This window comes from Hyperoodon ampullatus (genome assembly GCF_949752795.1).
Source record: "Hyperoodon ampullatus genome assembly, chromosome: 7".
Classification (NCBI taxonomy): Eukaryota; Metazoa; Chordata; class Mammalia; order Artiodactyla; family Ziphiidae; genus Hyperoodon; species Hyperoodon ampullatus.
Genome location: NC_136920.1, coordinates 28,203,041 through 28,224,781, shown reverse-complemented (window position 1 = coordinate 28,224,781; position 21,741 = coordinate 28,203,041). Strand labels below are relative to the sequence as shown.

Genomic DNA, 21,741 nt, shown 5'->3' with positions numbered 1-21,741 from the left:
ATGCTCTACTAGCATCAGTGCAATGCCGAAATGGGATCCTTGATGAAATTTTTGGCAAGCATATGCATTATCTTACAGGGCAATCCCACTCCTGGTATACTGTATTTCAACTTCCTGGATTTACAGTAGACATGCTACCGAAAGCGTTTCTCAGACCCATTTTTTACAATTATATTGATAACATCTCACTAAAGACAGATGCTTCTTAATCATATTCATCCAGCCCCCAAATTTCTCTAATTAACTGTACTAACTAATGTCTCTGTTTTTACTGAATTAAAGCCTTTGCAATTAAACCCAGTGGTTTTAAAATTGACATTTAGCATAAGTGAATTATCAGCAAAGCCAATATGATGTGGAAAGCATACATTTTAATTTGAATGAGCAGTTGTCCTTTTCTAGATTCACCCAAAGTATATATGGAAGTATCTCATTATGATCTGGTTCATATTAGACTAAGATCTAAAAATATGTCACAGACATAAGATTTATGTAAGGAGTGTGACTCAACTCCTTTTTCTTTCTGATTGCATTTATGATCCTCACAGGTACATGAGTCTTATTGGAGCTTGGCAGTGGAACATATTCTAATTATATTCAAGAAGCACAGACTTATCAGCCAGCTTCTCTTTATCAGGCACTGGAAGGGACACCAAGATACATAAGCTGCCCTTGGCCTTAAGAAGCCTCTCTTGTATTGTCGTATGATAGTCAGGGGCCATGAGATGAAACTTTATAAAGCAAGTAACAAACATTCCTTGGAAAAGACTACGATGGGCAATTAGATAATTGCATTTAAATAGATTTTAGATGCTCTCGAACATATCCACAGCTTTGGGTGAATTGTTTTATTAACCCTCTTTCACTTTTTGCCTTGGCTGGCAGGAAGCCCAGAGCCAAAGTTGTTGTGTGGATTTAGTAACCCTCTAGGCCCCTATATCATGCATAGATTGCTACATGCTAATCATCCCCCCAGGGTTGTCTTTAATCTGTTTTTTCAGGACCTGGTTTTGTAATTAATAAATTACCATTTTATTGTATTAAATGTAATTTGTGGGGCACCTTGGATCTTTTGTGGAATAAGACCATGTAAATATTTAATTTGTTCAGAGAGTCATCGAAAAAGTAACTTAATTATTTTTTACTTGTATAGCATAGATATTAGGGGCTAGAGTATAGTAGACTCAGTTAGGACTTTTTGATTATAAGCAACAGAATCCAAGCTCACAGTCTTATGCAAAAAGAGGAAGTGATTGGGTCATGTAACCAAAAGGTTCACAGCTCCTTACTTCAGGAACAATTGGATCCAGGTGCTTACATGATTTCTTCATGAAGTTCTCTCTTCATCTCTTGGCTTGCCTTGCTCTGGGTGGCATCATCCTCAGGCCCCTGGCACCTCCAGGTTTGCCTCATCCTTATTACTTACAGTCTCATGGATCCAGAGTGCCTTTTTTGTGTCATTCCAGTCAAAATCCTGGATTAGTTTTCATTGAACCCTCTTGGATCATGTGCCCATTTCTGGACCAGTAACTGTGGTCAAGGATATGAAATATCCCAGTCAACTAAGTCTGGCTGAGATGCCCACTCCTGGAACCTGAGTGGGACAACTGCACCCAAAGCACATGAACTGATTGGAGAGGAGGAGGTGTTTCCACAAGGAGAATTGTGGTGCTGACAAGGAAGAAGGGAGAATGGATACTAAGAATGAAAACAACAGCTTTCCATTCTGTCAGCATTGTGAGTCTAATTAGCTAAGTGAATCATGGCATGAGTGAATGGGAAGTAAGAGATACGGTCAGAACCCATACGAGTCTAAGAGTAGAGGGGTAATGGGAAAGTATCCCCTGCAAGGGACAAGGCATGACTATCAAGGAACAGTGATATGACCTTGGTTTCAGGCCTGTGGACCTCTTCTTATTTATGAAGTTGTTGTTAAGCAGCCCCCAAGAATGGTCACAATTTTCTTAGCTATAAAAAAAAAAATGAGTATAGTAAAGGAAACACAAATAAATGGAAAGACATTCTGTGCTCATGAATTGGAAGACTTAGTATTGTTATGATGTCAAATACTACCCAGAATGATCCCTATGCAATCCCTATCAAAATTCCAGTGATGTTTTTTGCAGAAATAGAAAAATCCATCCTAAAATTCACCTGAAATATCAAGGGACCCCGAATAGCCGAAACAATCTTGAAAGAGGAAAACAAAGTTGGAGGTCTCACACTTACTGATTTCAAAACTTAGTGCAAAACTATGGTAATCAAAGCAGTATGGTACTGGCATAAAGACAGACATATGGACCAATGGAACAGAATAGAGAGCCCAGAAATAAACCCTTACATATATGGTCAAATGATTTTTGATGAGACCATTTGGTGGGGGAAGGGACAGTCTTTTCAACCAGTACTACTAGGAAACTGGATATCCACAAGCAAAAGAATGAAGTTGGATCCTCACCTAACACCGTATGCAAAAGTTAACTCAAAACAGATCAAAGACCTAAATGTAGGAGCTAAAACTGTAGGACTCTTAGAAGAAAATAGGGGAGAAAAGCTTCATGACATTGGATTTGGCAGTGATTTGTTGATATGACACCAAAAGCACAGGTAACAAAAGAAAAAATAAATAAGTTAGATGTCATCAAAATTAAAACCTTTTGTGGCTCAAAGGACATAATCAAAAGGCAACCCACAGAATGGGAGAAAATATTTGCCAGTCATGTATCTATAGGGGGTTAATATCTAGAATATGTAAAGAACTCCTACAGCTCAGCAACAAAAAAACCAAACAACCCAAGTAAGAAATGGGCAAAGGACTTGAATAGACATTTCTCCAAAGACGATATACAGGTAACCAATAAGCACATGAAATGATGCTCGACATGACTAATCATTAGGGAAATGCAAATAAAAACCATGAAATACCACTCACACCTATTGAGGATGGCTATTATATTTTATTTATTTATTTATTTATTTATTTATTTATTTATTGCGTTACTTGGGCCTCTCACTGTTGTGGGCTCTCCCGTTGCGGAGCACAGGCTCGGGATGCACAGGCCCAGCGGCCATGGCTCACGGACCCACAGGATGGCTATTATAAAAAAAAAAATAGAGAATAATAAGCATTGGTAAGGAGAAATTGGGATTCTTGTGCACTGCTGGTGGACGTGTCAAATGGTGCAGCTGCTGTGGAAAACAGTATGGCATTCCCTCAAAAAACATAGAATTACCATATGATTCAACAATTCTATTTCTGGGTATATACCCAATAGAATTTAAACCAGGGACTTGAACAGATATTGGAACACCGGTGTTCATAGCAGCATTATTCACAACAACCAAAAGGTGGAAGCAACATAAGTGTCCATCGGTGGGTGAATGGATAAGTCAATGTGGTACATACATGTGATGGAATATTATTCATCCTTAAAAAGGAGGGAAATTCTGGCACAGGCTACAACATGAATGTACCTTGAGGACATCATGCTAAGTGAAAGAAGCCAGTCACAAAAGGACAAATACTGTATGATTCCACTTATAAAAAGTATTTAGTTTTGTCAAATTAATAGAGAGAGAAAATAGAATGGTGGTTTCTAGGAGCTAGGAAGAGGAAGAAATGGGGTGTTATTTAGTAGGTACAGAGTTTCAGTTTGGAATGATGAAAAAGTTTTGGAGATGGATGGTGGTGATAACTGCACAATAATGCGAACGTACTCAATGCCACTGAACTGTACACTTTAAATGGTTAAAATGTAATGTGTATTTTACCACAAAAAAGTATGAAACTAATATAATGTTGTATGTCAGTGATGTCTCCTCAATAAAAAATTCTTATCTGAAAAAAATGTATAAGTTACCTGATCGAGTGCAGTATGTACAGAGATACCATATTGCAAGCTCTTTGGGATCCAGTGAGATTTAGTTTTGTTGAAAAGCAAAAAACTAGAGCGTTCAGAATAGAGATAAAGGTTGCAAAGTTATTTTAGTTATTATTTTTTTAGGTGACAGTGCAGTGAGGTCTTTTGAATTATTCAGAAAGAGGTGCCTTTTTTCTAGGTACCTTGGGAGAGGCATGAATATCTGTGGCTAAACCACATTCCAGAAATACTGTTGGAGAGGAAGTAAGAGTTGACCAGAAAAGTTGACTCCGTATGTCATTAATCATGGGACTCTAGGTACTGTGTTAGAGAATTTAAAAGGAACTTCCACTTATGGGAGAAAGTTCGAAATAACATGAAGAAGCTACTCTTGACGGTCTTCTTCAAAGTAAGGTTTAAAAGGAGCGTTGCAGTGATATTTATGTCTGAGCACACAGAGGTCTGGGACAGACTGGGTATCCGTTTCCGGCAGAAAGAGAGGACACATTCAAATGAAGATAATTTGAGGAAAGTCCAAGGAAAAGGACTTTGTAGAAGTGTGGGTGGGCTCTAGGGAAACCACAGGGACAGTGCAGCTGCCAAGGCTGTGACAGTTGGGGCTGATGCCGTGAGAGGAGCGAGCAGTTGTGGGAAGCCTGAGGCCAGAGCTGCCCAACATGAGCTGTGACCTCACAGGAGGGAGTCCCTGACACCAACTCTCTGACCTCACTCTCCTCCTTCTCTCCCACATCCTCCTGAGCTCCCTGCAGCTGAAGCCAGGGGTCCAAGGAGCCCATTGACGTGGTCCACAGGGGTGTGCCTCGGGGGGCGCTGAGCAGGATGAGGGCAGGGTGGCAAACGGATCTGGAGGGGGAAGGGGGAGACGCTCAGCACAGAAGCCCATAAAGAGTGTCTCACCAGACGGAATGCCTTCCTACTGCATCTGTTTTTCAAATCTCATCTGTGGGATATTTTTATGTATACATTGACCTATAAAAGTCTCACTTCCTCATAACTAAAAAACTGACTTAGACAAGATTTGAGAAGAAAACCACACCATCTCATAGTAATATTAACATGTTTTACATTGAATTAATAGACCACAAGGAAATGGAATCTCTCTCTAAAGAAGCTGTTTTCTATTTCTGAATTCGTTTTGTCATCAGGTTCGGTCACGCTGTCCATGACTAGGTTGATGATGGACGGTGTGCATTCCCCGTCCTTTCAACTTTAAAACCCCCAAAAGTTTGACTCAGGCTTTCCCTGTCTGAGCAGTTGAGTCCTCCTTACATTTACCATTCCTATGCTCTATTGTGTATTTTCAGAACCATAAAAGTAGCCTGAGACCATTTAGCCCCTGGAAAAGATACACACAGCAGTGGTTAAAACCCAAAGTCAGGCTTCCTGGGTTGGAATCCTGTCTCTGTCACTTATTAGCTGTGTGACCTTGGGCAAGTCCCTTGATCATTCTGGGCTTCAGTTTCCTCCTCTGTAAAAGGGAGTCATAACAGGATATACCTCCTAGGGTTGCGGTGAGGATTAAATGAGATCATGTGCCCTTAGCACGATGTCTGGCATGTAAGCAAGCAATCTGTAAGTGACAACTATTGTTATTCTTATCTCTTCCTTGCTCTCTTCCCACCTCCCTTTCATTCCTCACCTCAGCTTCTCCTTAAACTCCTCCTCCCTCGGCCTCCATGAAACAGACCCTCATCTTATTTGGCATGTCTCCCTCCCCTTTCCTCCTGTGTCGATTCAGATGGTGAGCACGTCCAACGCCTCCCAGACAGTCACCTTGGTGTACGTGGTGGGCAATCGAAGCTCCTTCCTCAACGGCACCGTGGCCAGCAGCCTCCTCCGCCAGCTCTCCGCTGAGCTGGTGGGGTTCTACCTCACCTACCCGCCGCTCACCATCGCTGAACGTGAGTATGTCCACGTCCTACAGGGACTCTGCCATCTTCTCCGGGGCCCTCTCTGTTTAGCAAACCTCCGTGGTGCCAGGCCACATGCTAACTCTTTTGTCATTATATCACAACTGAAACGTGATCAATGGGAATTGAATTGATGAAAACTTTATTACACGTTGAAAAAAGCACTAGGTGCTTTTACCCTTCACTAATATCATATCTCATTTAATCCTCACAACTACCCTATAAGGTAGGTGCAAAATTAACTCCATTTTGCAGATGGGAAAACTGAAACTCCAAGAGTTTTAACAAGATGCCTACTCTGACATAGCTAGCGAGACATGGAACCTGGGGTTTGAACCCAAGCAGTCTGCCTTCTGAGCTTATAACACTGCCTGGTATGGCATCTGTCCTCGTGGCAATCTGGGTTGCTATGGTTTCCTCCACTTCTGCCATCAGCAAATGTTCCTGGGCCTTCAGCCCTTGCCCGGGCTATAGATATTATAATGCAACTCATGTGCAGTCAGCATCGTGACTTCACTTGATGAAGTCCCCGTAGGCTTGTGGCCTCATCTTCCTCTAATGCTTCAGTTACATAATCCTCATTACCATGCAGCAGGCATAGACTTTGAAGACGATGCAGCCTACATTTTGTACCCAAACATTTACTCGGTAGCCAAAGGAAGTAAAGATCTATGCTCTTAAATTTAATCATTGGTACATTTCTAAAGGTCACTGGGCAAGTTTTTTTTTTAAACATGTATTAGCAAAATTGTTTCTATTTCCTTCTTTGGTTGCTTTATATATTGTAGATAAGTGAGATAATGTGTGTGAATGTACTTATTAGCACATAGTAGACACTCAGAGTTTTTGTTTGTTTGTTTGTTTTGCGGTACGCGGGCCTCTCACTGTTGTGGCCTCTCCCATTGCAGAGCACAGGCTCCGGACGTGCAGGCTCGGCGGCCATGGCTCACGGGCCTAGCTGCTCTGCGGCATGTGGGATCCTCCCGGACCGGGGCACGAACCCGTGTCCCCTGCATCGGCAGGCGGACTCCCAACCACTGTGCCACCAGGGAAGCCCCAGAGTTTTTTTTTTAATGTTTGTTTAATGACAAGCTTTTGTGACTTTCCATATACTAGGGAAAGATGCTTCTGGATTTTATGGAAAAGATGATGTCATAAAAGATGGCATTATGTCACCTGGCAGCACGTGAAGAATTTCCTTTTTCATCATCTTGATATTCTGAGAATAATAACAATAACACAACTATGATTTATTGAGTACTTACTATGTGCCAGGTACTATGCTAAGCCTTTTACATGTATTAACTCTGATGGTCACCACACCTGTAAAGAAATGGTACTGTTACATTTGGCTACAAAACTTAGTCCTTGACACTGGAAAAATCCATTCAAGAAATAATTATTCCTAAAAATGTTATGATGGTTGGATAATTTTTAAAGAGAAAGCTATTGTTAAGATAGGTTCTAGCTGTAGGTCTTGACAATGGAAGTGTTTCACTTAAGAAGGTTTTGATGGAAAAACCGAAAGCAGACATGCAAAAGCCCTTTACTGAGTATTTTAGTTTTCTGAATAGCAAGTTTCAGTCTGTATGTCCTAGAGTTCCCAAGAATGATATAAAGCAGGATTTAGCTGCTTGGTATTTTGTCAGCTATGTCTATTTCTCTGAACAATATTTACATATAAAACCTGTGAAAGTAATTTGGTGTGTTTCTTGTTTGTTTTAGCACTGGAATACCCCAACCTTGATATATCAGAAACAACCAGAGACTACTGGGTAATTACAGGTAATCTCTTCTTTCATTTCCCCTTTCACCCTATCAGGTTGGTTTATTTTTCTTTTTCTTTTTCTTTCTTTCTTTCTTTCTTTCTTTCTTTCTTTCTTTCTTTCTTTCTTTCTTTCTTTTTTCTCTCTCTTTCTTTTCTTTCTTTATTATTTTTTAACATCTTTATTGGAGTATAATTGCTTTACAATGTTGTGTTAGTTTCTGCTGTATAACAAAGTGAATCAGCTATATGTATACGTATATCCCCATACCTCCTCCCTCTTGTGTCTCCCTCCCACCCTCCCTATCCCACCCCTTTAGGTGAACAGAAAGCACCGAGCTGATCTCTCTGTGCTATGTGGCTGCTTCCCACTAGCTATCTATTTTACGTTTGGTAATGTATATATGTCCATGCCAGTCTCTCACTTCGTCCCAGCTTACCCTTCCCCCTCCCCGTGTCCTCAAGTCCATTCTCTATGTCTGCGTCTTTATTCCTATCCTGCCCCTAGGTTCATCAGAACCTTTTTTCTTTTTAGAGTCCATATATATGTATTAGCATACTGTATTTGTTTTTCTCTTTCTGACTTACTTCACTTTGTATGACAGACTCTAGGTCCATCCACCTCACTACAACTAACTCAATTTTGTTTCTTTTTATGGCTGAGTAATATTCCATTGTATATATGTGCCACATCTTCTTTATCCATTCGTCTGTCGATGGACACTTAGGTTGCTTCCATGTCCTGGCTATTGTAAATAGTGCTGCAGTGGACATTGTGGTACATGTCTCTATTTGAATTTTGGTTTTCTCAGGGTATATGCCCAGTAGTGGGATTGCTGGGTCGTATGGTAGTTCTATTTGTAGTTTTTTTAGGAACTTCCGTACTGTTCTCCATAGTGGCTGTATCTATTTTCATTCCCACCAACAGTGCCAGAGGGTTCCCTTTTCTCCACACCCTCTCCAGCATTTATTGTTTGTAGATTTTTTTATGATGGCCATTCAGACTGGTGTGAGGTGATACCTCATTGTGGTTTTGATTTGCATTTCTCTAGTGATTAGTGATGTTGAGCATCCTTTCATGTGTTTGTTGGCAATCTGTATATCTATTTTGGAGAAATGTCTGTTTAGGTCTTCTGCCCATTTTTGGATTGGGTTGTTTGTTTTTTTGATATTGAGCTGCATGAGCTGCTTGTAAATTTTGGAGATTAATCCTTTGTCAGTTGCTTCATTTGCAAATATTTTCTCCCATTCTGAGGGTTGTCTTTTCGTCTTATCTATGGTTTCCTTTGCTGAGCAAAAGCTTTTAAGTTTCATTAGGTCCCATTTGTTTATTTTTGTTTTTATTTCCATTTCTCTAGGAGGTGGGTCAAAAAGGATCTTGCTGTGATTTATGTCATAGAGTGTTCTGCCTATGTTTTCCTCTAAGAGTTTTATATTGTCTGGCCTTACATTTAGGTCTTTAATCCATTTTGAGTTTATTTTTGTGTATGGTGTTAGGGAGTGTTCTAATTTCATTCTTTTACATGTAGCTGTCCAGTTTTCCCAGCACCATTTATTGAAGAGGCTGTCTTTTCTCCATAGTATATTCTTGCCTCCTTTATCAAAAATAAGGTGACCATAGGTGTGTGGGTTTATCTCTGGGCTTTCTATCCAGTTCTATGGATCTATATTTCTGTTTTGGGGCCAGTACCATACTGTCCTGATTACTGTAGCTTTGTAGTACAGTCTGAAGTCCAGGAGCTTGATTCCTCCAGCTCCATTTTTCTTTCTCAAGATTGCTTTGGCTCTTTGGGGTCTTTTGTGTTTCCATACAAATTGTGAAATTTTTTGTCCTAGTTCTGTGAAAAATGCCATTGATAGTTTGATAGGGATTGCACTGAATCTATAGATTGCTTTGGGTAGTAGAGTCATTTTCACAATGTTGATTCTTCCAATCCAAGAACATGGTATATCTCTCCATCTGTTTATATTATCTTTAATTTCTTTCATCAGTGTCTTATAGTTTTCTGTATATAGGTCTTTTGTCTCCTTAGGTAAGTTTATTCCTAGGTATTTTCTTCTTTTTGTTGCAGTGGTAAATGGGAGTGTTTCCTTAATTTCTCTTTCAGATTTTTCATCATTAGTGTTTAGGAATGCAAGAGATTTCTGTGCATTAATTTTGTATCCTGCTACTTTACCAAATTCATTGATTAGCTCTAGTAGTTTTCTGGTAGCATCTTTAGGATTCTCTATGTATAGTGTCATGTCATCTGCAAACAGTGAGAGCTTTACTTCTTCTTTTCCGATTTGGATTCCTTTTGTTTCTTTTTCTTCTCCGATTGCTGTGGATAAAACTTCCAAAACTATGTTGAATAATAGTGGTGAGAGTGGGCAACCTTGTCTTGTTCCTGATCTTAGAGAAATGGTTTCAGTTTTTCACCATTGAGAACGATGTTGGCTGTGGGTTTGTCATATATGGCCTTTATTATGTTGAGGTAAGTTCCCTCTATGCCTACTTTCTGGAGAGTTTTTATCATAAATTGGTGTTGAATTTTGTCGAAAGCTTTTTCTGCATCTATTGAGATGATCATATGGTTTTTATCCTTCCATTTGTGAATATGGTTTATCACATTTGATTGATTTGCATATGTTGAAGAATCCTTGCATTCCTGGGGTAAACCCCACTTGATCATGGTGTATGATCCTTTTAATGTGCTGCTGGATTTTGTTTGCTAGTATTTTGTTGAGGTTTTTTGCATCTATGTTCATCGGTGATATTGGCCTGTAGTTTTCTTTCTTTGTGACATCTTTGTCTGGTTTTGGTATCAGGGTGATGGTGGCCTCGTAGAATGAGTGTGGGAGTGTTCCTCCCTCTGCTATATTTTGGAAAGGTTGGTTTATTTTTAAAAACTGCATGCCATTCAGTGATAGAATTGGCATCTTTTCTTGGGTCCTGTCTTATACGCCAAGGAGTTACTTCCCTAGGACCAGAAGTGGGTGGAGTAAGCTGAGATAGGAAAAGACAGCACGCTGAAGATGAGGGTTAAATAACCAATTCAAAACAGCTACGTTGAAAGTCCCACCCAGGAGCCTCCTCTTCGCAAAATATGTACCCATCAAAAGGTGCAGCATTAAGCTGTGGACGTCTGGGACATGTCCATGTGAATGGTTGTCTATTCGTTTAAAGATCATTTAAAGATCATAGGATTTTCTGCACTGCTTTACAAAACCCAAATGAAAGTCAGAGGAATGCCAGGCATGCATTTTTCTCTCTCCCCAGTTCCCCTGCGCTGATCCTGGTGGAGCCCGGGCATGTCCTGACAGTGAGGGTGGATGGAAGTAAAAGGGTGTTTGGGTGGCAGTTTCCTTTTTTCTTTTTTGACATTTCCCAGCTGAGATGTATGAAACAGCAAAAAATTTTTGCTTGTGTTTTTCAAAAGCCAGACAGTAGCTCTGAAAATTAGAGAAGAAAGGATTGGAAGCAGAGAGAGAGGACAGATGCTTTTAGGAGGAAAAGTGACCAGCCGGGCCATAAAGGGTGATGCCAAAAGCTCAGCTTCTCTGTAACCGGTGCCACACTGAATCTCAGAGATGGAGTTTTGGGTGAAGTAGAAGAGGATAGCTTCATTGCTTTGCCAGGCAAAGCGGAACACAGCAAGCTCCTGCCTCGAAAAACTATGTGTCCCAACCCGGGAGGATTTGATGAGTTTTATAGCAATAGTTCAAGGGTGGGGTTGCTGATAAAATTAGGGTGTGTGCAGGGTCTGCATGCCTTTACTCTTGTCTCAGGTGGTCGGTCTCCTAATCTTGATGAGCTTCTCTGGTCCCTTTAATCTTGCCTCAGGTGGTTTCTTGGCTGCTCCTCCCTTGATTAGTAACTCTTGGAATCTGCCCTTTGGAACTCAGGGAAGGTCATGGAGGCTGGAGTCTTGCCTACAAGAAAGGGGGGACAAAAAGGCTTCCGTGCCCAGGAGCCCCACAGGGTCCTCCTCAGTTTCAAGGGGAGGGACGGAAGGGTGTTACTCTGCTAGAGCTGCCGTAATAAAGTACCCCAGGCTGGGGGAGCTTCAACAACAGGAATTTATTTTCTCATAACTCTAGAGGCTGGAAGTCTAAAATCAAGGTGTCAGCTGGGTTGTTTTCTTCTGAGGTCTCTCTCATTGGCTTGTAGATGGCCATCTTCCCTCTGTGTATGTCTGTGTCTTAGTTTTCTCTTCCTTTTGCGGTACGCGGGCCTCTCACTGTTGTGGCCTCTCCCGCTGCGGAGTACAGGCTCCGGACGTGCAGGCTCAGCGGCCATGGCTCACGGGCCCAGCTGCTCCGCGGCATGTGGGATCTTCCCGGACCGGGGCACGAACCTGTGTCCCCTGCATCGGCAGGCGGACTCTCAACCACTGCGCCACGAGGGAAGCCCAGTTTTCTCTTCTTATAAGGACACCAGTCACTATAGGATTAGGCCGCACCCTGATGGCCTCATTTTATCTTAATTGCCTCTTTAAAGGCCCTATCTCCAAATACAGTCGCATTCTGAGGTCCTGGGAGTTAAAACGTCAACATGTGAGTGGTGGGAGGACACAATTCAGCCCATTACAAGGAGGGAGGAAGATTTTGCAAGTCCTGGAAGATGTGCCTGAACAAGCAGCCCCTCCCAAACCTCCTTCCCTTGCCTGTCTCCTCCCTCCCTTGCTGTCCCAAACAAACAGTAGATGGGCTGCTGCCTGGAATACTAACCAAGGAGCTTGGTGAAGCCTGCTCAAGATCTCTCCTAAATTGCAGAAAATTGCATTTCTTTCTCCCCTGCAAAGCCATGGATTTGTAGAGATTATTTTACCTGCTAAGAAGGCCAACTAAAGAAATGTTTAAAAAGGAAACAACAACAACCCACCAGAGTTTATGCTCAAGAGAGACAATGCAACACATGTTGGTAACCAGCAGGTTATGTAACATTTACAAAATCACCTTTCCTGCACAGGGAATGCTGTTTTTTAACTTGTAGACATTTCCTCCCTTCTCTTCACTTTTAAGATTTACATTCAGTGGTCGAACATCCTGTCCTTGACAGACTCCTGTCTCATGCTTTCCTCATGTACCTGCGTCTTGCCCTGCCTCTGTTTTAGTGACATAACCTTAATAAAAAGCTCCATACATGGTCTTGTTTTCAGGATTCTTCTGGGACTTGACCCCTGCCCACTCACCTACGTATCCAACTTTGTTATCACTGTTGCTGCCTGTTGGTAATCAGCATACACTGTGGTACCCATCACTGTGTTTGGGGCTGATTGGATCAGTTGATTCGTGCTTGGGGGGGAAGAGGGGACAGGTCCAGGTCTCAGGATGACCCTCCTGCCTTCCCTTTGGCCCATAACCACTTTCTAGACCCATGGGTGGCCACCACCAACTTTAACCATCTTTTCCAGAAGGGGTAGGAGATTAGGAACTGAGAGATGAAGACAGCACTTGTTCAGACCTACAGTCCCTCGAATAACCTGTCTGCCCAGATATTCATCCTGGGCATCCTGTCTTCTGCTCATTGCTAACAGCCAAGAGGATTTGAGGCAACTTTTCTTCCTGTAATTTGTATTATAAAAGCCTAACATGTTTTCATCTGTTTTCTGACTAAACTTATATTAAATATGTTTTGGCACACTATCCACTTCTCCCCTCCCTGAGTGTGGGTCCCGCTGTGGTGGAAAATCACTGGCTTAGGGTGACTCCTGCAGCCCCTCTTTACAGAATACCCAGGGGCTACCCTGCTCTCATGGATCCTGCAGTCAGGGGTGTATATATGCGGCGGGGTAGAAATGTACAGACTTAATATTGCTGCCTGACAGAGGTGAGAGCCCCTCTTACGTTTATTCATCTGTCTTTATTTCACCTACCAGAGTCAAAATATCCCAGACCCAGCAATTACAGGATTTCTTCTGGTCTCAGCTCTGCTACTGACTAACCTAGTGTGTCCTTGAGCAAGTCAACTTAGACCCACTAGGCATCACATGCTCACCTTTAGAATCAGGAAAAGATGTGAGCTGAGGACTGAGGTTCTTTTGGCTCTGAGTATGTGAGATTCAACCACGAATAAAACAACTTAACTTGAGTTCACTTGGCCTGATCGTTGGAATCTTAGAGCCCAGTGCAATTGTAAACAAAGAAGGAATGAGAGACCAGTGATGTTACAGTCACCAAATCCTCTGGACAAAGCTCCTAGGAACACAGCAGGGACTTGCCCGCCTCCTCTGAGCTGAATCAGGGGTGGGTAAGGGTGGGTGGCCAGGGCCCTGCCTCATGTACTGAGGGGCTGCGGTCTTCCTGGGCCCCCGTGCCAGGGTCCAACCCCCGCTACTGCTTCCGTGTCTCTGTGAGAGCTATGGGCACACACCTCTTTCCACTCCCTTCCAGGCGGGCAGAGAGGGCCAGGAGGCTGAGGTCCGTCGTGCTTCTCAGGGGAAAGGAAAGGAGCTGCAGTCCTGGAACACAGCTCTGTGTTTTCCAGGCAGTTCCTTCCTCTGGTGAGGATGTGTCTAGTGAAGCAGAAGGCGCGTTTGAGCAACAACAGCTACTGTTTATGGGCACCCCCCTCTCAAGTGCTTTATGGCACTATGCTGGAAGCATTTTTTAATAAAGTATACTGTTCTTTGCAATGATACAGTCAGGAGGAGCTTATGATAACCGTGTTTTCTGACAAGGAACTGGGGCCCAGAGAAACTAGGCAACTTGCTCAAGACACTCTCGGTAAGGGGGCATCAGGATTCAAACCCAGGCCCCTGGCTCCAACCCTCAGCTCTTCTCCAGCTGCCTCCTGAGAAGGACACATCCTCTTTGCAAATAGAGCCACGAGGCATGAGGAAGCTGCCCAGTTGATTCCATGTAGCTCTGCGGCAGGTTCCCACGGCCTCCCGTACTTCCCTGGAGGTATTTTTTCTCAATTTTTAAAACTGTGGTAAAATACACATAAAGTGTGATTTACCGTTTTAACCTTTTTAAAAAAATTTTATTTATCTATTTATTTATCTTTGGCTGCATTGGGTCTTCATTGCTCTGCCCGGGCTTTCTCTAGTTGGGATGAGCGGGGGCTGCTCTTCGTTGCGGTGCGCGGGCTTCTCATTGCGGTGACTTCTCTCTTTTTTTTAAGTATCTTTATTGGAGTATAATTGCTTTACAATGGTGTGTAAGTTTTTGCTTTATAACAAAGTGAATCAGCTATACATATACATATATCCCCATATCTCCTCCTTCTTGCATCTCCCTCCCACCCCTCTAGGTGGTCACAAAGCACCGAGCTGATCTCCCTGTGCTATGCAGCTGCTTCCCACTGGCTATCTGTTTTACATTTGGTAGTGTATATATGTGCAATGGCTTCTCTTGTTGCGGAGCACAGGCTCTAGTCGTGCAGGCTTCAGTAGTTGAAGCATGCAGGCTCAGTAGTTGTGGCTCGCGGGCTCTAGAGCACAGGCTCAGCAGTTGTGGCGCATGGGCTTAGTTGCTCCACGGCATGTGGGATCTTCCCGGACCAGGGCTCGAACCCATGTCCCCTGCACTGGCAGGAGGATTCTTAACCACTGCGCCACCAGGGAAGCCCTTAACCATTTTTAAAGTGTACAATTCAGGGGCATTAAGTACATTCACAGTGTTGTGCAACCATCACCACTTCTTTGATGTCTGCCCTTGCATCATCTCTGGGATTCCTGTAAAGTAACCCATGATGACATCCCTCGACCATCCTGTGTCCCCTCTCTTGCTTTTCCTTCAGCAGTTGGCGCTGTCCTTTTATGGGAGGGTGTGTCTTTGAACGCGCAAGAACACAGGCTCTCCTTCTGGGGTCAGGAGGCTGGTCAGCCCTTCCTCAGCCTGACAGCTGTGTCAGGAGGGTTCCAAGGGGCCACAGTGGGAAGTGCAGGAGTGTTTTATCTTTGTTTGCAGGAGTTCTGCTGAGCTGGGAGTCCCTCATGAGGGCCCTGGAAGGAAATCTGCTTTATGCCCTCCGTGGGGATTATTTAGCATTTGTGGTTGCAAAGAAATAATTTCTAAGACTCAGCTGTGGGTTTTATTTTTCTATTGATCGGTTTAAACATCGTTCTCAGTATCTCGTTGTCATCCGTTGCATGTTCTGGCCCTGTTAGAATGCCATCATAATAACAATGCCATCTTTATATCCAAGCTATTGCCAGATCCCAGTAGACGGGTGGTATTAATGGTCCTTGGCTGGACTGTAGTAGGACAAACTCTGCTAAATGAAAAACCTTGTATTACATTCCCAGCCCATGTAAGTTTTGGTCTAAGAAGGTGAGAATTGCTCTTAGCATTTTTGTTTTCAGGGATGACTGTGTTTAGAGGGAGTGTTTGTGTGTTTGGGAAGAAGTGTGCTTCTCCCCAAGGGTCTCGGAGGAAGGGCTGGCTTTGGGGGTAGACAGCAAACGGCAGTCGCCCCCATAGTAATTGACCACAGCAGTCCTTGGACGGCTCTGACGTTCACTAAATTCTCTCCCATGCACCAGCCATTGCCTGGAATTCCATCACCAACGCCTTACCCATTGATTACAGATACTCTGGATGTGGATGAAGCCCAGCAGTGAAGGAGGGATGGAAAGACAGGGTTTCATTTGCCTTCTGCACACCAGGCTCTATGCTAAGCTGCTATATACATCTTATTTCATCTCAACCTTAAAGCCCACTAGAAATATATTTGCTGTGATGTAGCCCTTCTTATTCCGTTTTACAGAAAAGGACTTGGACTCTGAGAGGGCCGGTGGTTTGCCCAAAGTCCCCCAACTGGCAAGGGCCAGCGCTGAGAGAGCCCACTCTTTCTATCCACGATCCTGCTCTCAAGTGAGAGAGACTCCAGGGGCCCTGGGCAGCTTTAGGGGTGAGCCCTGAAAGGACCCCATTGAGGAGAGAGGGATGAGGACACCGAACAGGGCGGTTTGCCCATGCGGAAGGGGCTGAGTTGCAGGATGGAGCTCAGATTTCTCACCAAAGCTGTGGGGAAGGAAAAGTAAAATCAGGGTAGTGCTGAGCCAGGGCTTCTGAGTGGGAACCACCAAAAGTCCAAGTAGTTGTACCCATTAGCGATGCTGTATTCCCATATGGACTCTTACAACACATACTTTCTTAAATAAGGTTGGGACCTAATACAGCAGCGTTACACCTGTCACAGCTTGTGAAGGACAGAGTGCATGCTTTGGGGTTCCACAGGCTCGGGTTTGAGCCCTGGCTTTGCTGATTACTAGCTGTGTGACCCTAGACAAGTCACTTAACCTTTTCAGCATCTCGAACAGGTCAATAGCGATTCCTAACTCCTGGGGCTGATGTGAGGGTAAAGTGAGGGAAGGATGGCCACACCCTAACATGGGGTCGGGCCCATGGCCCTTAGTGGCTGGTGGGGGCCAGTGGTGGCGGCTGTGGTTCCGAGTCAGCAGGCAGCCTCTCCTCTGACAGCCCCTCTGTGTCCTGTGTCCACAGTGCTGCAGGGCGTGGACAGTTCCCTGGTGGGCCTGCACAACCAAAGCTTCGCCCGGGTCATGGAGCAGCGCCTGGCCCAGCTGTTCATGATGTCCCAGCAACAAGGCCGGCGGTTTAAACGGGCCACCACCCTGGGAAGCTACACCGTGCAGGTGGGTGTGCGCAAAGTCATGGGGATCTTATAAGAAGGGTGTGGAAATGTGCTTCTTGAGCCTAAGAAAACCATACTGTGTGCCAAGGAGCACTCACATTGCAAGCTGATGAGGCCGGTTAATCCACACTGCTCTTAGGTTTTGGGAGGGGGTGACAGTCATAGTCATCGAAATCATGAAGGAGGGTGGGAGCTGCTCTCCCGACTACTAGACTGTAGGGAAAGGAGGTCTCAGAAGAAATGCTGCCCACGTGCACATAGTTATTAAACAAAAGGCTATTAGTAGGCAAGGGCAACTCCTCTGCACCCTGTTCTGGAGGCTGGTTGACGTCCCAGCCTTCAGGCCTCTCAGCACCATGACTGTGATCAGCAGAGACACCGATCAGCCTTACAGGTGTGGGGTTCTGTTAGCCTTGTCAAATCCGTTTCAACAGATAGAGCCCTCTACGTTGATAATGGACATGTGACCACACAGGGATTCAGGGTAGGTAGCTGTAGCAGACACTACTGGTGCCCCGCCCAAACCCCCTTATAATTTCTATGATGAATGCTGATGAACTTCCAGCATCTCTTTATTGATGGGCTGCTCTTGAGATGCCAGAACGTACTTTGCCCAGCCACGGCTGGCCGGAAGTGTCTGGGAATTCACCAGTGGTGGAGGTATAAATACCACAGCTCTCTTGCTTCTTGGCTGGGAGCATTCTGAAATGTCTGCTTTAGGATCATTGCCAGAGCTTTCCCACAGAGAATTAAGCTTTAGTTTCCTGCTCTGGTGACTGGCTTCATAATGCATCCCTTGTTAGCTCCCTTCCACCCCCTGTCAGTTCCCTGCATCTCTCCAATAAATTACAAGCATTCAACTCATCTCAGAGTCTGCTTCAGAGGGAACCCAGTAGCCATCCTGAGGGTAGAGGCTCTAAGCCTCTCTAGATTCTTTATCCAGTTCAAGCAAGAGTGGGAGTGTCTATAGCATATTCTGGCCAATCCACATATCTTGAGTACCACTAATTTCACCAAAAGAGAACCCATTTCTAACATTTGTTATGCTAATTAAAAAGCTCTCTTGAGCATGGTATCAAATTACAGAAGTGCTTCTGGTAGTTGCCTCTAGGAAGTGGGCTTCTTATTTTCTGGGATCTAGTCCACTGCCCCTGGATTGGTAATTGACCACATCTAGTGTGTAACTTAACCCAAACACACATGCGTGGTGTCTCACTGTCTAAGAGGAAGCTTTAAAGGAAATTGCAGACATTACCACAGTGTCTGCAGATCATGTCCCCAGGCAATCTTGGAAGTACAAACAACCCATCTTCTGGAACACACTTCCCTGTGTTAGTCAACATCACGCCCCTTAGGGAGACTCCAGGTCCCCCGTTCGCAGCTGGTGAATTTGGCCTCTTGTCCTTTGGATGTTGCTTTGGTTCTAAAAACCTTTGTGGTCTGAGACAGCCTTGTCATGAGGTAAAGCGATAGTTAATTTCATGTGCCAGGTTTGTGATTTCCCTTCTGTGGGTCCATGTGAGCCCTATAATTCACACTTTTCCAAATGACAGAAAGGAAGTTGCTGGGATTCAGACAGTTGAAATGGGATTTGCCTCAGCTGAAGGGGAGGAAAGAATCACCCTACACTCCTGGTGTTATTTGTAAACCTAAGAAACCCAGCACATTCTAAGTGTCTAAAAGAGCCCAGTGAGATGCTGTTGCCTCTTTTTTTCTGAGTACTCAGTGTGCTTGGTCCCTTTCGTTGCCTGGAAAGCCTGAGTGAAGTAAGTAGGGGTTTATTTCTGCAAATCCCCAGTTTACCGAGGCTGTAGACCACCTTCCAACATCATCCTTGGAGAAATTTGGTAAGAAGAATTTGCTATTAAATTGAAATTGAGCCAAGTTATTAGATACTTGAATGTTCATTCACCTTGTACCTGGTTATACTAACGCTCTCCCTACCTCCTCTCCCACTGGGGACAGAAATAACACCCCCAAGTTTCCCAAATAAAATTCACTCTACATAGCTTATATCATCCTTCACCCAGAGAAGTCTTTCGTCTTGGCTCAGATCATTTGTAAAGATGAGCCACCTTCATGAATATGGAGATTTTAATGTCTAGAATCTAAAGATATTTCTCTAGTGGATGTATGCGAAAAATTGAGTCCAAGGAAGATATACATATGACCAGTAAGCATTTTTAAACATTTAACTCTTGTCATCAAAGTAATGCAAGTTTTAACTACCACAAGATGCCATTTTCAAGATGAGTAAAATGGTACTACCCCGTGTTGATGAGGATGCAGTGAAGTGGGCACCCTCAAACACAGTAAATGGATATGACCTTGCTGGAGGGCAGGTGAGCAATTCAGACAAGAATCTTTTAGATGGTCACAACATTACTCCTAGAAATTCATTTCGAGGAGATAGAGGTGAACACAAAGATGAAAGGGTAAGAGCAGTGTTTCTCAGAGAGTGTCCAGAAAATGACTCTATAAGGTGCCCAGAGGCAAAGGGGCTTTCTGGCCAGGTCAGTTTGGGCAAGGCTGCATCCTGTAGAATGTTCTTGAAGATTCCAAAGGCATATTGGCATACCAAATACTCTAAAAAAACCTGCAAGTAAAGAAATCTCCTTAACTTTCTTCAATATACTGGTTTCTACATTTAAATGCCAATAAGACCCTTGTTTATAATAATATCTACATTTCCCCAACATTTTATTATAAGCATTTTCAAACTCACAGAAAAGTTGAAAAAATTATGACGTAAGCACCCATTTACTCACCATCTAGGTTCTACAGTTAACAGTGTATTATGTTACTGTTTTATATTTGATAACATATCATTTCCATACCGTAGATCAGTTTGGACTGTTCTAGAACCTCATATAAGTGGAATCCTACAGTATATTCTCTCTTGTATAAGGCTTTTTTGACTCTGTAGTGTTTTTGAGATTCATCCATGTTGTTCTTTTATTCAGTAGTTTATTCCTTTTTATTGCTGAATAATATTCCCTTGTATGAAATATACTACTGTTTGTTTATCCATGCTTCTGTTGATGGACACCTGGGCTTTTCCCAATTTTTAGCTATTATAAACAAAGCTTCTATGAGCCTCTTCTGCAGGTCTTTCCATGGCCATGTGCTTTCCATTTCTCTTGGGTATGTAGGAGTGGAATTCCTGGGTCATAGAGTTGGTGTATGTGAGTTCTATGAGAGACTGCCAGACCTTTTCCCAAAGTGTACAGTTTGATTCTGCCACTCCCACCAACCAGATGTGGAGTTACCCCACCTCCTCATCAACACGGTGTGGTCAGCCCTTCTTATTTTAGCCATTCTGGTGGTTCATAATGATGACTTGTGGTTTTAAATTGAATTTCCTCATTTAGCATTTAAAAAATATGCTTATTGGCCATTCAGATATCTTCCTTTGTGAAGTGTCTAGTCAGACTTTTTTAAAACCCATTTTTTATTGGGTTGTAGTAATATTTATTTTAATTGTTATTTATAGCATACACACATAGGAGCATACAAATATGTAGAGTTTAAAGAACACTAGTAAAAAAGAACCCACAACCCAAAGAGTAAGAACATTACTGTTACCTTATCCCAGAAGCCTTTTCTGTGTCTTTTCTGATTATACATACTCACTTCCTTCCCATCAGAGTTGACTGTGCTTCTGAATTTTGTATTAAATCACACCTGTGTTTTCTGTATAGATTTTACCATCCTCATGTGTATCCTTAAGTAGTACATCATTCGGTTTTGCATTTTATATTCTGTAATTTGTTTCTTTTGCTCCACATCAGGCTTTTATATTCACCCATATTGATACAAAGAGCCATAGTTCATTTACATGACTCTATAATATTGCATTGGGTGACTGTACCATAACTCATGTATCCATCCTTCTGTTACTGAATTCTGAATTTTCAGATTTTTTTGCTATGATATGAACAATGCTGCTATAAACATTTTTGTAACATCTTTTAACATCCTGTGAAACTCGTAATCTGTAATGTACACTTTGGAAAATACTATATTACGCCATAATGTTTGTCGATGGTTAATTACACTAGTAAAAAGTTGAAAACAACCTAAATGTTTAAAAATGAAGGGTTAGTTAGGTTTATGAGACATGCATACAGTAGAACATTATGTAGGTTTTAAACTTATATTTTATGTATTTATAATGACTATCAATTGTTAGTTACAATGCTGAAAAGTGAGTAACAATTTAAGTGTTCAACAATAAAGGATTGGCTAAGTTTATGAGGCATGCCTTGGAATGCCATGTAGAAATTAACATTTATGCTTTTGTTATATTTAAGCCCATTATGGATGCAAGTAAAAATGGCAATATATAATACTATATAGAGAGTATGATAAATAATTTTTTAAAATGATAAATCAAAGGCCTGTGTGGAAAAAACAAAGAATAGAAGCAAATACTCCAAAATGGTTATAGTAATTAGCTTGTGGTGGAAGGATTCCAGATTGTTTTTATTTTATTTCATTTCTCGATGCTTTTTTGTATTTTCAGATTTCCTGTAGTGACTATGTATAACTTGTACAGTGAGAAAAAGCAACAAAGGTTATTTTAGAAAAAGAGCTTTG

At 42.7% G+C, this 21,741-nt stretch overlaps 1 protein-coding gene across 2 annotated transcripts in view; it reads left to right on the top strand.

Moving 5' to 3' along the window:
• The window catches only part of KIAA1549L (KIAA1549 like), a gene marked incomplete at both ends in the record, with an annotated part of 289,990 nt that overhangs the window by 167,841 nt on the left and 100,408 nt on the right, over positions 1-21,741 (top strand). For both annotated transcript variants that reach the window (XM_079707460.1, XM_079707459.1), the window contains 3 exons: positions 5,620-5,782; positions 7,517-7,576; positions 16,992-17,143. In XM_079707460.1, coding sequence (XP_079563586.1) covers positions 5,620-5,782; positions 7,517-7,576; positions 16,992-17,143 — 375 coding nt within the window. The remainder of the gene's footprint in view (positions 1-5,619; positions 5,783-7,516; positions 7,577-16,991; positions 17,144-21,741) is intronic.